We start from the raw sequence: 12,740 nt of genomic DNA on the forward strand, positions 1-12,740 counted from the left end.
TACTAGGTCTGGGAATTCGGCATATAACTCGGTTTTCTTAAATCAACTTTTTGCCCAAACCTCTGTCCTTGTATCGGTTAGATGTGAGTGTAGATAGGGACTTCAACAAGTATTTCTTCAAAGTATTTCAAGTGTATTTCTTCAAATAAACGCTGCAGCGTTTATTACATAACGTTCATTTTTGGTGCAGCGTTTATTCGAGGGCGGCGTTTAATTAGTAAGACAGATTTCGTGAATTGTAGCTGCAGTGCAGACATAGACAACTTCGTTGCTGGCATTGTGACAAATGAATCATGCAGCTAAAAACACAGGTTTCATTTACTACAGCTGACCTCCTTGTCTATTCTTTGTTTGTCTGAGTGCGGCAAATACCTTTCTCATTGGCTATCAATTAGGTGTGCATTGGTAGTACAACTGTCTCAAATACAAGTGCTCTACATTGTGTAGAAATTTGAAGCGGCATGCCGAAACCTTCATACACGTGTAGCTTTCAAACAGAAAGCTGTGAAGAAAGTTATGTACATGTTTAATAAATACTGGGGTTGAATTTAACCAATTAAATAACAGTTTTCAGATTTGTTTGGTGCAGCGTTTATTCGAGGGCGGCGTTTATTACACAATGTTTATTTTTGGTGCGGCGTTTATTTGAGGGCGGCGTTTATTTGAGGGCGGCGTTTATTCGCAGAAATACGGTAATACAAACAAGACATTTCTTTGCATTAATTTGAGCGCTAAATCGTTTTTGGAGCTATACATAATATAGACGTTACGTTGGACTCATATTGTTATATTTGTCTAATGTATTTAACTATGATTATTATTATATTTAACTTGAATGTATCTTTTTTGGACACATTTGTGCAGAGAATTATGATCCTAATGGTTTTTTTGCCATGTTAAACAGTAAAAAAATATAAATAATAATAACAAATATATACATTTGTGGCGGTCAATTTATATAACAAATCTACATATTTATTTATTTTTTTACTGTTTAACATGACAAAATAAAACATTCGTATCATAATCAATGTATGGGAAACACATTTATAACAGGATTAAAATGACGTACAGTTACTGTAAGTGTACACATTTCCAAAAACATTCCAATTTTCAGCACATCCCTCTAACTTTCCTGCTTTTATACTGTCCAGACATCCAGCTTTACCACAGCGAAACCTTGGAGCTGATGCTGCGGCGCTGGGCCAAGCTGGAGAAAGACTTCAAGATGAAGAACGGACGCTACAACATCAGCAAGATCCCAGACATCTACGACTGCATTAAGTATGACGTTCAGCACAACAGCTCCCTAAAGTTGGACCACACCATGGAGATCTACCGCCTCTCAAAGGCCCTGGCTGACATCGTTATCCCACAGGTTAGTGGAATTGCATATCCATAAATGGAATGCAATAATTGCAGGGATAATTTGTTTGGAATTGGCAAGATTATTCTCTCGCCCCTGTGTAAATAAACTGTCAAATGGATAATTCTCTGGGCATTTTATATTTTTCATGTCACCTTAGGTGCATTTGGGTAGATTCAGCACATTTTGCAACAGAGTAAGTTATGGTTTTGTCAATAGGATGTGTCGGGAGGAATTTCTTACATTTGAAAGGAATCATAAACAATATGCAATTATTCTACCCACATGATGGATCCATGATTAATTTAGTTAATCAAATAGAAAGATACCTTAAAATTGGCAAGCTTTAGACAATGGTGTTAGACTATACATCAGTGTCTTTGCTGCTACCCCTGAGTCTTTGCGGATCCTTGTTCCTGGCCGATGTGTTACTTATGAGGGGAGAAGGACTGATATAAGGTACATAAATGAATCACTAATTGTAATTGAGCGTAGTGGTCAGTTTGAAATGTTCATGTATTCCTTCAGTTGGCAATAGCTGTGACGCTTCTTAAAACAAATTCTTCCACCCAATAAGGAATATGGTATTTCCCAGCCTGAGAAACTGGATATTGCCCAAGGCTATTGCACTCCCCTTATTCGCAAGATCCGCTCTGACCTCCAGAGGACACAAGATGATGACACTGTCAACAAACTGCACCCGGTGTAAGAAAAACACACATACTTGTATTTGCTATGTTGGGACTGGCCCTGCCTTGTGGGCTTATGCTCATTTATACCCTCTGCGTATACTCAGATACTCCCGTGGAGTAATGTCACCGGAGAGACATGTGCGGACGAGACTGTACTTCACCAGTGAGAGCCATGTTCACTCTCTGCTCTCCATCCTCCGCTATGGAGCCCTCTGTGACGTCAGTACTGAGCTGCAGCTACATTTTTCATCACAATTTGTGTGAAATACAATATGGTCAATCCACAACAAATGATGACTCATATCTATTCCTTTTTGTACTGACATTTTTAAGAGATCAATTTGAGTTTTTTTCTCTTACAGGAGACCAAAGATGACCAATGGAAGAGAGCCATGGATTACCTCAAAGTCGTCAGTGAATTGAACTACATGACCCAGATTGTAATCATGCTTTACGAGGACCCTAACAAGGTAAGGTTGTAACCTCAGTGTGTGCTTGCATTTATTTGGAACACGGTGCTAAAGCAAGTCCTATAACTGCAGGACCCCTCGTCTGAGGAAAGATTCCATGTGGAGCTACATTTCAGTCCAGGGGCCAAGGGCTGTGAGGATGACAAGAACTTGCCCTCTGGCTTCGGCTACAGACCAGCATCTCGAGAGGTGAGGGTCAGTACTCTTCAGTGACAGCAAGCAGGAGTTGCTATTGGATATACAAGGTTCTTTGTTAGCATTCACCAGCCATGCAGTTGCAAATGCTGCTTCATTAGGCTGTTAAACAAATTGATGTATGACCCCAGTTACAGAGAATGTACTTACTGGATATACAGTGAGCCACAAAAATTCCTTGGACTGTGACACATACTTTGTCATGAAACCAGCGGCTACCGTATTTTACGGTAAATAAACTGCATCGTGTACAAGCCGCCCCTTACAAAAAATAAGTATACTTCAAGTTTATTTTGTAAGTATACTTAGTATAAAAAGTATACTATTATCATGTTACTTAACGTATACTAGCAGTGTACTTATTTATATACTATTTTTGTACTTATTTATATACTATTTTTGTACTAAGTAAACTGAATTGGCCCACTTTTTTAGGTCATTTAGTACACTTTGAAGTACACTTATAGTGTATTTCAAGGTTTACTTTTGAATACTGTAAAGTAGCCTGTGTAGTGCACTTTCAGTTCATCAAGTATACTTCCTAAATAATTTAGAAAAATTATAGCCCGCAACATATTGAAAAAAAGAACTGAACTTGTCGATCATTTTTTGGAGCTGTGAACTTAGTTCAAAATTTTGAGTTATGAACTAAAATTTGTGAACTATGAACTGAACTAGTTCATGTAGAAAGTGAACTTTCCCAACACTGGTTACAATGGTAAACCCCCACAACAATGACCACGCAACAAAACACTACATTCTAAACAGACACATTTAAAAAACTAAATTCATGAAGTTACATTTGTATTTCGAACAAACAGCAAACTTATCAGCACATTTTAACACTATTTACCGCCTTGCATCATGGGAATTGACCAGCCAATGAGCCACGCTATCTTCATTTTTTCACGTCGTTATTTCGTTCTTCAGTCAGTTTGACAGTATAACCTTCAAATGCATAATGCAACCCTTCTGTTTGCTTCTTTCTCAAGTAGCTTTTTAGTTTTTTCCATTAATACTGTAATTGATAATTATTAGTATAAGATTATAGGGCTTCAGAATGTTTTGGCAGTAATTAAGGTTACAGCTTCAGTACCAAAAAAGATTCAATGTGCAATGCATAATAGATTTTCATAGACATGAATAATTAGAATGAGATGGATCTAAAAAATGTAACCTGTAATGTACTATTTTGACTGTTTTTGCTGTATAATAATAGAAAACGTACATCCTACTCCAGAAGAAATGTATAAAATTTTCTGTTTCTAAGCATACTTCTTAAAAGTATATCAAGTGAACTATTTTCAAAGCATACTTAAAATATCCATATAGTATACTTATAGTATACTTTAATATACTTCTTTATTGTATGGGACACCCCCTCAGAATGAGCACTTTGTGTTTGTAAATCAGAGTATAAACCGCACTGGAGTACGAGCCGCACTTATTAAAAAACAATGTTACCATTGCGTGGCCCAATGCTGACTTACAGTACGTTCACACTGCAGCGACGCGAATCGCTTGCCATCGCTCGCCTTCCCACAGTTCACCACGCTCGGGGGCGTTTCAAACATATTAATGTAGAATGTAGTTCTCTAAAGTCACTGTTGTAGTTGTCATGGCCAAGTGTGCAGACTTGGGTTTACATACTCGCAACATCGATCAAAATACAACTTGTATACAAAATACAAAACTGTTTAATAGACATACACGTTGACATGTGTAAAAAACGTTTCATTATATTACTCAAAGTCTCTGCTAATCTGTCGATACGATAGGGAGTTCCAGCCAGGCTAGCTAGCTAGCTACAGTAGTTACCACAGAACGAAGTTACGTTATGTGACTGAATTTGAAAACTACAAGCACCAACAACTTCGGCAACCTTGCGCCATGCATCGTTTTTTTATTAACATCTCTATACGATTACAGCTATGTATCGTACAGGACTGGGTAAGCAGCCACACAAACGATTAGTTTCTCCTCCACCTTGAAACCTAGAAAGCTAGAAATGTTAACCATGGTTGCTACGTTACGCCTGGGACACACTGCCTGCGAAGCGCCTGGACACGCCGCGCAGCGCCACGATCGGCTACGACTGAGCAAAATCTGTTCACACCAGACGCGCATTTCTCCGCGCCGGTCACCAAGCCTTTCAGCTACTCTGAGCTTTCCTTTACGCTGACATGGTACATAAACATGGCATTGGCTATATCCCAGCATTGATCCTTATCTACGTTGTCCTTGTAAAATTGTTGCTGACATACAACAACTCCCTGTGCTTTTCAACTTCGAGAATTCATTTGATGCTGATTTTAGAAATCGACTTGGGGGTTCTCTCTCGGTAGGCTATGTCTGCGTGTGTGTTGTGTGCAACACGTGACAACTCGTTTCTCTCAAACAAACAAAACAACCACGGGCATGCTAGCTCAACGGATCAATCCGTTTATTTTCATTCGTTTTTATCAGGGTAACCACATGTAAAGGACGTTCGTTACCAACATTGTGTAATTATAAAGTCTACAACTTTACAAATGTTCACCGTAGTCTACAATTAATGGAGTAAAATCTTATTAACATGTTTTTTTATTCTAATATATCAATATTTATGTGTATATTGTGTATTTTATCATCCTGCAGCCGATTTCGCAAGCGTCGCACGGAAAAATTCGACCAGCTGCCGAAACGATCGCTGCAGATCGCAGTCAATCGCGGCGCTTCGCAGCCAGTGTGGTCGGCCCCATTTGATAACATCAAATGGGGCGCCGAAAGAAAAAAGAGGCGCTTCCAGGCGCGTCGCTGCAGATCGCGTCGCTGCAGAAACAAGTAAACACTCCGATTGGCCATCGCTAGCGAAAATCGCTCCTTGTGCATATAGTTGAGAAATTCTCAACTCGATTGCGTCACTACCCACAATGCACCACGCAAGCGATTCGCCTGGCTCCATAGCTAATGAATTGAAAACATTTTGTCGCTCGCATCGCTGCAGTGTGAACGCACTGTAATGATCACTTGTACGTTGATGCTATGGCGACGGACAGCTTGGATAGCTATCTAACTAGACAACATTCCCAATCAGGGTGAACACTCAAATTATCTAAACTATAGACCATAGCATTACACATATCAAAACAGAACGAACACAACAATAGAACTCCAAACAATGCTTATTTAACTAAGCTAATGCCCTTAACTTAGTAGCTTTTCAGCTTGCCGCAGGGCATTCTGGGTACCAAGAGCAATGCACGAGTATAGGCGATCTTATAGCATTGTGTAACACACTTCGGTTGTGGATAGTATCTCCAGAAATAAATCCAAGTCACTCATTTAGTGGCAGAATCCATTGTTATGTCTAAAATTATTTAGATATATTATACGTTTAGCTAGCTTGCAAATCCTGAGGATAGCCTTCTGTTGCAGACCTTTCTATGTGACCACGGACAAGGGTGTTTTGACCCTCGGGAGTTGCCGTAGGCTTGATGCTGAAAGCATTACGTGAAATCAGTGAGGGCTGTTCGAATGGTGATGTCAAGAAGAGCAGTGGTAAAATACAAGTTATGAAAAGAGACCGCGTCCGTGTATTATTGTCCACACTATAATATACAATTATATCTAAAACGAACTTACAAAGAGCTTGGTTAGACTACCAAACTTGAATTAGTAATGTTGTTAGCGATGCTAGCGTTATTTTGCTAGCTAGCCTAGCCTATAGCATTTCACTGGGTTTGCAGCTGTTTGATTAACTGAAATGACTATGAAATGTTATGTTCTACTAGCCATTTGCCTACTTTAGCAAGTCACTGTATTTCCAAGCCCCGTTAGTGTAACTGAGAAAACAGTAAATAATTCCTCTTTCAAGTAATAAGCCCCCGTTCAAGTGTTGAGCATAAAATTAGCTGCACGGTCAGTAGAGATCTTGAAAGAAGCCACTTTTTTGTTCTAAAACCGGACTATAAGCCGCTTGTACGTGTAACTGTAAAATCGACGTGAAACGTCACTAAACGATACAAAGCATAGACACTTTGAACAAAATTACCCCCAGAACTAGGGCTGGGCGATATGGGTAAAACATTATCAATATAGATCTTTATATTTCCATTAGTGGTGGGCCGTTAACGCGCTGCGACTCTTATCGGCGACAAAAAAAATATCGCGGTTAATCTATTCTCAAAGTTGGGTTGAGAGCTGGGTCTATACTACGCAAGCTATGATGACTTTCACCTTGATATTTTAGCGCGGATGTATACCTAGCCGAATTGCACTGTAGGGGGCGAGAACCAAACTTCAAACCTGTGTGTATGCCTTGTGTATGAAATTATCACATCAAACGTGACGTGCTAACATGGATGTAGCTATGAAGCCGCCTGGTTTGCTTCAGGGAAAATGTATTTTTAAGAAGCTTCCCAATGGAAACCTCGACAAGACTAAGGTTGTTTGCACCTTGTGCTATGCGGAATTACTTTACTGTAGGAGTTATTCCAGTCTCAAATACCACCTAAACGCAAAGCATCCCTTAGCTAATGCGGAAGATGCCGGGCCAAGCACTGATGTAGGCCAGGGGAAGAGTCGTCGTCAAACTACGATGTTTGAGTGCAACCGAGGCAAGCCCGTCAGCACAGCTCTATCAGCCAAGCTAACTAATCTAATAAACAGTTAATAAACACAAGTACATCTTATTGAACATAATTTATTTTCATCACCAATTATCATAGTAGAACAGCTTTCTCAAGCAGTTTGTGATGCATTTTGGAAACAGGAGATGGGCTCCTGGTCTAATGCGCCACCTGGCTTGAGAAACCCGTTCTCAAAGACTTACTTTTAGTCATTATTTGCGTAGCACACATATTCTGAATGCCTTCGGCGGAACTAAAATGAGCCATTTTAATCTAGATTAATCTAGATTAACGCCAAGATTACAGTGAGATTAATCTAGATTTAATTTTTTTTATCTATGCCCACCACTAATTTCCATTCGATAACGATAATTAAGACGACAGACCACAGATCCGTATTAGTAGCAAAAAAAGTCTCTTCCTCAACTTTTTCCCTACATTGAAAAAAGTTTAGGCAGCACGGTGTGAGAGAAATGTTTGCGGCCAGGGAGCACGTCCCTGGGGTCAAGTAAGGGTTAAGCTTTTTAAAACCTTGCGTTTTATCAATACCTTGGCGCAAACTCACACTTTCTGCATGTTCCAACGAGGGATTTTGCTTCAGGTGGTGAAAAAGGTTTGTCGTATTACCAGACTTGGTAGCCACTGTTTACTACACAATTTGCACCGAACATTGTCTTCTTTGTCGGATTTCAAAAAGCCAAACCACTTCCAAATAACTGAAGAAGACCAACCATTTTTATAAATAATTTCTTCATTGGAAGTTGCTCCCTCTCCATAGTTATCGCTGGCACTGTTTTCGGCAATAAGACTAATTTTCCACTTGAGGTGCTCAGTATATTTTAGTGCACGTAGGCTACCATTTCTCCGCAACTTCCTGCTGCATCACAGAAATGAAATGGACTGCTGTTCTTAATTATTCTCTATCGACATTATCGATATTATTGAAAATGAATTAATGTTACGATAAGTTTGTTGAGGGAAGTCATTACTTCGATAAATCGATGTAAAAAAAATATCGCCCAGCCCTACACAGAACTCTGAGGTAAGGGCCAGAAAAATAAACCATTACCTTTTGAGTTTCTAATTGAGTACCCTGTTTTAAGGAGTAGCGTCACAAATACCGTAAATCCTCAAATAAAGACCGGGATTCAATTAAAGGCCGGGCTTCAGATAGTAGCCGGGGGCGTGGTCTATACGGACAAATAAAGGCCGGGCCCCAAATACAGGCCGGGGGTAAAAAAAAAAAAAAAAATGTTAAAGTAATATTTCATAAATACATGTTCTCCTTATGTTTAATGTTATTGGCTAATTTCATGGACTGTTGCCAATAAAAAAATACATTTTACCACGTAGGCCTACTAGGCGAATTTGTTATTGTTTAGCCTAAATGCACGTATCGTAGCCTACTGTTGTTTATCTTTAACGTTTTAGTTGGCTAGGCTACTTTTTTCAAAGAGATAATAAAGCAGTGCACTATGGCGCCAAGGCGAAAATTCGACATACAATTCAAAGAGAAGGTTTTAAAGTTCGCAGAAGAACATTCGGGAGAAAAGGGAGAAAGCGAAGGAGTTTAATATAGCGAAGGAGTTTAATATAGACCCAAAACAAATTCGATATTGGAAGAAGCAGAAGAATGAATTCAATGCGACCAAAAAGAACAGAGCCCGACTAGCAGGTGGAGGTAGGAAAAAGGTTAGCCTGGATATGGAGACCAGCCTGGTCGAATGGATTTTTTCAGTCCGCGATAGGCATTCTAGGGTAACTAGAAAGATGATACAAAATAAAGCTTTGGAAATATTTCCCTCCGTGAGGGACAGTGGAGACTGTAGCTTCGTGGCAAGCAGGGGCTGGCTCCAGAGATTTCTGGAGCGCAATGGGTTTTCAGTAAGGAGACGTACAACGGTGTCTCAGAAAGACCCAGACCAGGTGGTTGAAAAGCTGGTTTCCTACATTGACTACGTGGGAAAAGTAATCGCCTCCAAAAATATTATGGAGAGAGACATAATTGCCATGGACGAAACAGCAGTCTGGTTTGATATGCTGTCGTCCACAACGGTGGATAAGCGAGGGGCCAAAAGCGTGGCTTTAAAAACTACAGGGCATGAGAAGAGCCATCTCACAGTGATCCTGGCTGCCAAGGCCGATGGTACCAAACTTAAGCCGTACATCGTTTTCAAAGGGGCTGTGCGTGAAGTGGCTCGAATGCAACAACAGAAAGTAAGCGCTGTGATTGCAACTTCAGCGAATGGCTGGATGAACGACAGCCTGACATCAGACTGGCTACAGTCAGTCGTCGGGAAATTCAGTTTCACCCCACGGCTCCTAGCCTGGGATGCATATCGATGCCACATCAGCGCCGCCACTAAGGCTGAACTCAAATGTGGCTATAATGTCACAACTGCAGTTATCCCTGGCGGCTGCACTAAGTACATCCTAGCCCCAGATGTTATGTGGAACCAGCCGTTCAAGCAGAGTCTACACGAGGCGTATGATTTATGGATGGCCGGGGACTCAGATAAAGAATATACTGCTGGAGGTAACATGAGAGCCCCTGCCCGCCACCTGCTCGTGAACTGGGTAGTCGCTGCCTGGGAGAAGCTGGACAAGGACATGATCCGAAAGTCCTTCAAAGTTTGTGGACTGACACTGAAAGATGACGGGAGTGAAGATGATCTCATCCATTGCTTCAAAGCGGGACAGCCATGCGCCGCTGGTAGGGATGCGCTGGCGCAGCTCCGGCAGCGGGGGGAGGAGAACCGCACGCAAGTAGCCCAGGATGAGGAGAACGACAAAGAGGAGCTGCTTAATAATGAACTTGTTGTTCTCGATGATGAGGATGGGGAAGAGGGTGTTGAGGGGGACGCCGAATAGCTGTACAAATGTTTCCTCATTACTGGTGAGCTTTGGATGTAGACCTAAGTATTATGTTTAGATGTAGGCCTATTTTGCAAGGTCCATTTAGTTCGGAGTTTGTTTGCTCCATTTGACCGTAGCTTAATGGCTATATGCCCATTCAGATGTTGCTGATGAATTTGGTAGTTGTGTAATATGATAGACCTAGTCTAAGTCCTGGCCATTTGGTTCAATTTGGGTTGTCTCCTGTTCGTTCTGTGATTGCTGTCCTTTGACAGGACCAGATATTTATTGTTACGTTGACACTGCAAATAAAGCGCTATACGCGATAAACTTTTTTTTTGGCCGAGTGAAATTTTTGACTTTCTTGATTGTAATTGAGAACATTGGAAAATATCTGCAATTAACGATGTATCTTAAGACTGACACTGGTTTATTACTGATTAATTTCTAAATGGTTAGTCTCCAGAAAGTTGATTAGCTATAGGTCTACCGGTTTCATTCTACCGGTAGCCTATCGGTAAATGGTTGCAGGAAGTGCTGAACGCATATGCAATGAATGATATTAGCCTACTGTAATTATGCCCATTATTTTATTTAAATAATACAATTCTATAACAGAAGATACCGGTAAGTAAGAAATAAAGGCCTGCCCCTAATACAAGCCTGCCCCAAATACAGGCCGGTGCGCTGTGCAGCCTATGTAAATAAAAGCGCCGGACACTATTTGAGGATTTACGGTATGTGATGTATGGCTTCAGAATGTACTAAATAGAAGGCTAACAAGTAACACTAACATGGTAGTAGCGTTGCTATCCGTTTCGGGAAAATAACTCACTCGACTAGGGTTAAGAGCATTGGCAATATGTTTAAAATAATGAGAAATTGCTTTTATGATGTGCGTAAGTGTCTAGAATAGATGATGTAGAGGTTGAACAAGTACGTCAGAGATGAAAGAGAATCTCAATTGTGATCTGAGAAATATACCAAAGCCACTGAGAACTGTCATTACTAGTTGCATCACGGCCAATCTATAATTTCAGAAATGTGTGTGTCACCGACATCATTGCGGGCACTGTGCCCTATCTATAATTCCAGGAATCTGTGTGTGCGTGCCACCAATTTTATCACGGGCACTGTGCACTATCTACTGTTCAAATCTGTATTTGTGTGTTTCACTGGCATCTTAATCATCGACTGCATCACAAGCACTTTATTCTAGTACAATATAAATACCATATCCTTTTATGATTTATTTTTTATAAGAATGAGGGCTCCAAGAAGTCTCAGAACGACAGCGACGAAGAGTCAGGTGGTGCCAGGCGCGATGAACCGGATCGGGCCCTAATGATGTTTCGACCCATGGTCTCAGACCCAATCTACATCCACAGAAAATCCCCCTTGCCACGCTCCAAAAAGATTGGTTCTGTGGAAGTAAGTGACCCCTTCATGTCTGTGTGACTTTGTAGGTTAGTGTAATTATTCAATTTTAGGTTGAAACTGTTTGGTCATTGTTGGGAGCCATAAATTGTTCATTTATGATTGTCATTTATGATTGCCGAGCGTTTCTTCCGGCCCAGCACCATGTTTTATTTATTCAATCAGCAACTCATCATGGCCTTGATTAATGTTAGATGCAGAGTTAGGGGACTTAAGCAGGAGCTAAAGCTTATGTGTCAAGTAATTCTGAAGGACTTGGTGAGTTCACAATCACCGTATATTGGTGATGCCGGATTTGTTTGTCATTTCCATGAAGAAACGTGGATGTAGTTAAGCAGCATTGTCAATAAGCTAAAAAATATGCACTCCACAGGTTGTTCAGGGGTTTTGTGATGTTTTGGTTGTCTTTTAAGGGAGACAAAGTTCACTCTTGGGTTAGGGTTATTGTCGTGGTGAAATGACTCTGAAGTGCAGTAGTTGCCAACACATTAGAAAAAGGTCCAGTATAAACAGACATGCAATCTTATTGTACTGTATTTATACCACACCTATGCTTGTCATATAATTTTTCACAGGCTTGTGGTCTATTATGGCACTGTTTATTTACATTTAGTCATTTAGCAGGCGCTCTTATCCAGAGCGACTTACAGTAAGTACTGGGACATTCTCCCCTAGGCACGTAGGGTGAAGTGCCTTGCCCAAGGACACAACGTCATTTGGCACGGCCGGGAATCGAACCAACAACCTTCTGATTAATAGCCCGACTCCCTAACCTCTCAGCCATCTGACCCCCGTTATTTTGGGGGGAATAACGGTGATTTCATAATAGTTTATAAAGAATATGATTTATGTCTAACTGCTAAACAAAACAATTGTTTGGTTTGAATAAATAAGGAATTTTATAGTACTACCATGGCCCCCTGACATTCTCAAAGTTCTGTTGTCAGACACTTAATTCAACAGAATGCAATAGGGATGGTTTTGTTAATGTCTATGAAAACATTTCTACACTGTCCAAAAAACATTTGGTGCAATAATGGTGCATTTCCAGCTGACTATTATGACTATATATTTATCTTGTATATTAAATATTTGTCCAACTCCATTATCTACC

At 40.5% G+C, this 12,740-nt stretch overlaps 1 protein-coding gene across 15 annotated transcripts in view; it reads left to right on the forward strand.

Annotated features, from left to right (window-relative positions):
• ppip5k2 (diphosphoinositol pentakisphosphate kinase 2) overlaps window positions 1-12,740 on the forward strand; it is a 103,278-nt gene that overhangs the window by 73,947 nt on the left and 16,591 nt on the right. For 11 of the 15 annotated variants that reach the window (XM_062484399.1, XM_062484401.1, XM_062484402.1 and 8 more), the window contains exons 19-24: window positions 1,155-1,378; window positions 1,944-2,071; window positions 2,163-2,277; window positions 2,421-2,528; window positions 2,601-2,723; window positions 11,453-11,620. In XM_062484399.1, the coding sequence (XP_062340383.1) occupies window positions 1,155-1,378; window positions 1,944-2,071; window positions 2,163-2,277; window positions 2,421-2,528; window positions 2,601-2,723; window positions 11,453-11,620 (866 nt within the window). The remainder of the gene's footprint in view (window positions 1-1,154; window positions 1,379-1,943; window positions 2,072-2,162; window positions 2,278-2,420; window positions 2,529-2,600; window positions 2,724-11,452; window positions 11,621-12,740) is intronic. The other 4 variants (XM_062484400.1, XM_062484413.1, XM_062484414.1 and 1 more) reach the window with 1 other exon arrangement.

Source organism: Osmerus eperlanus, chromosome 18, assembly GCF_963692335.1.
Source record: "Osmerus eperlanus chromosome 18, fOsmEpe2.1, whole genome shotgun sequence".
NCBI classification, from domain to species: domain Eukaryota; kingdom Metazoa; phylum Chordata; class Actinopteri; order Osmeriformes; family Osmeridae; genus Osmerus; species Osmerus eperlanus.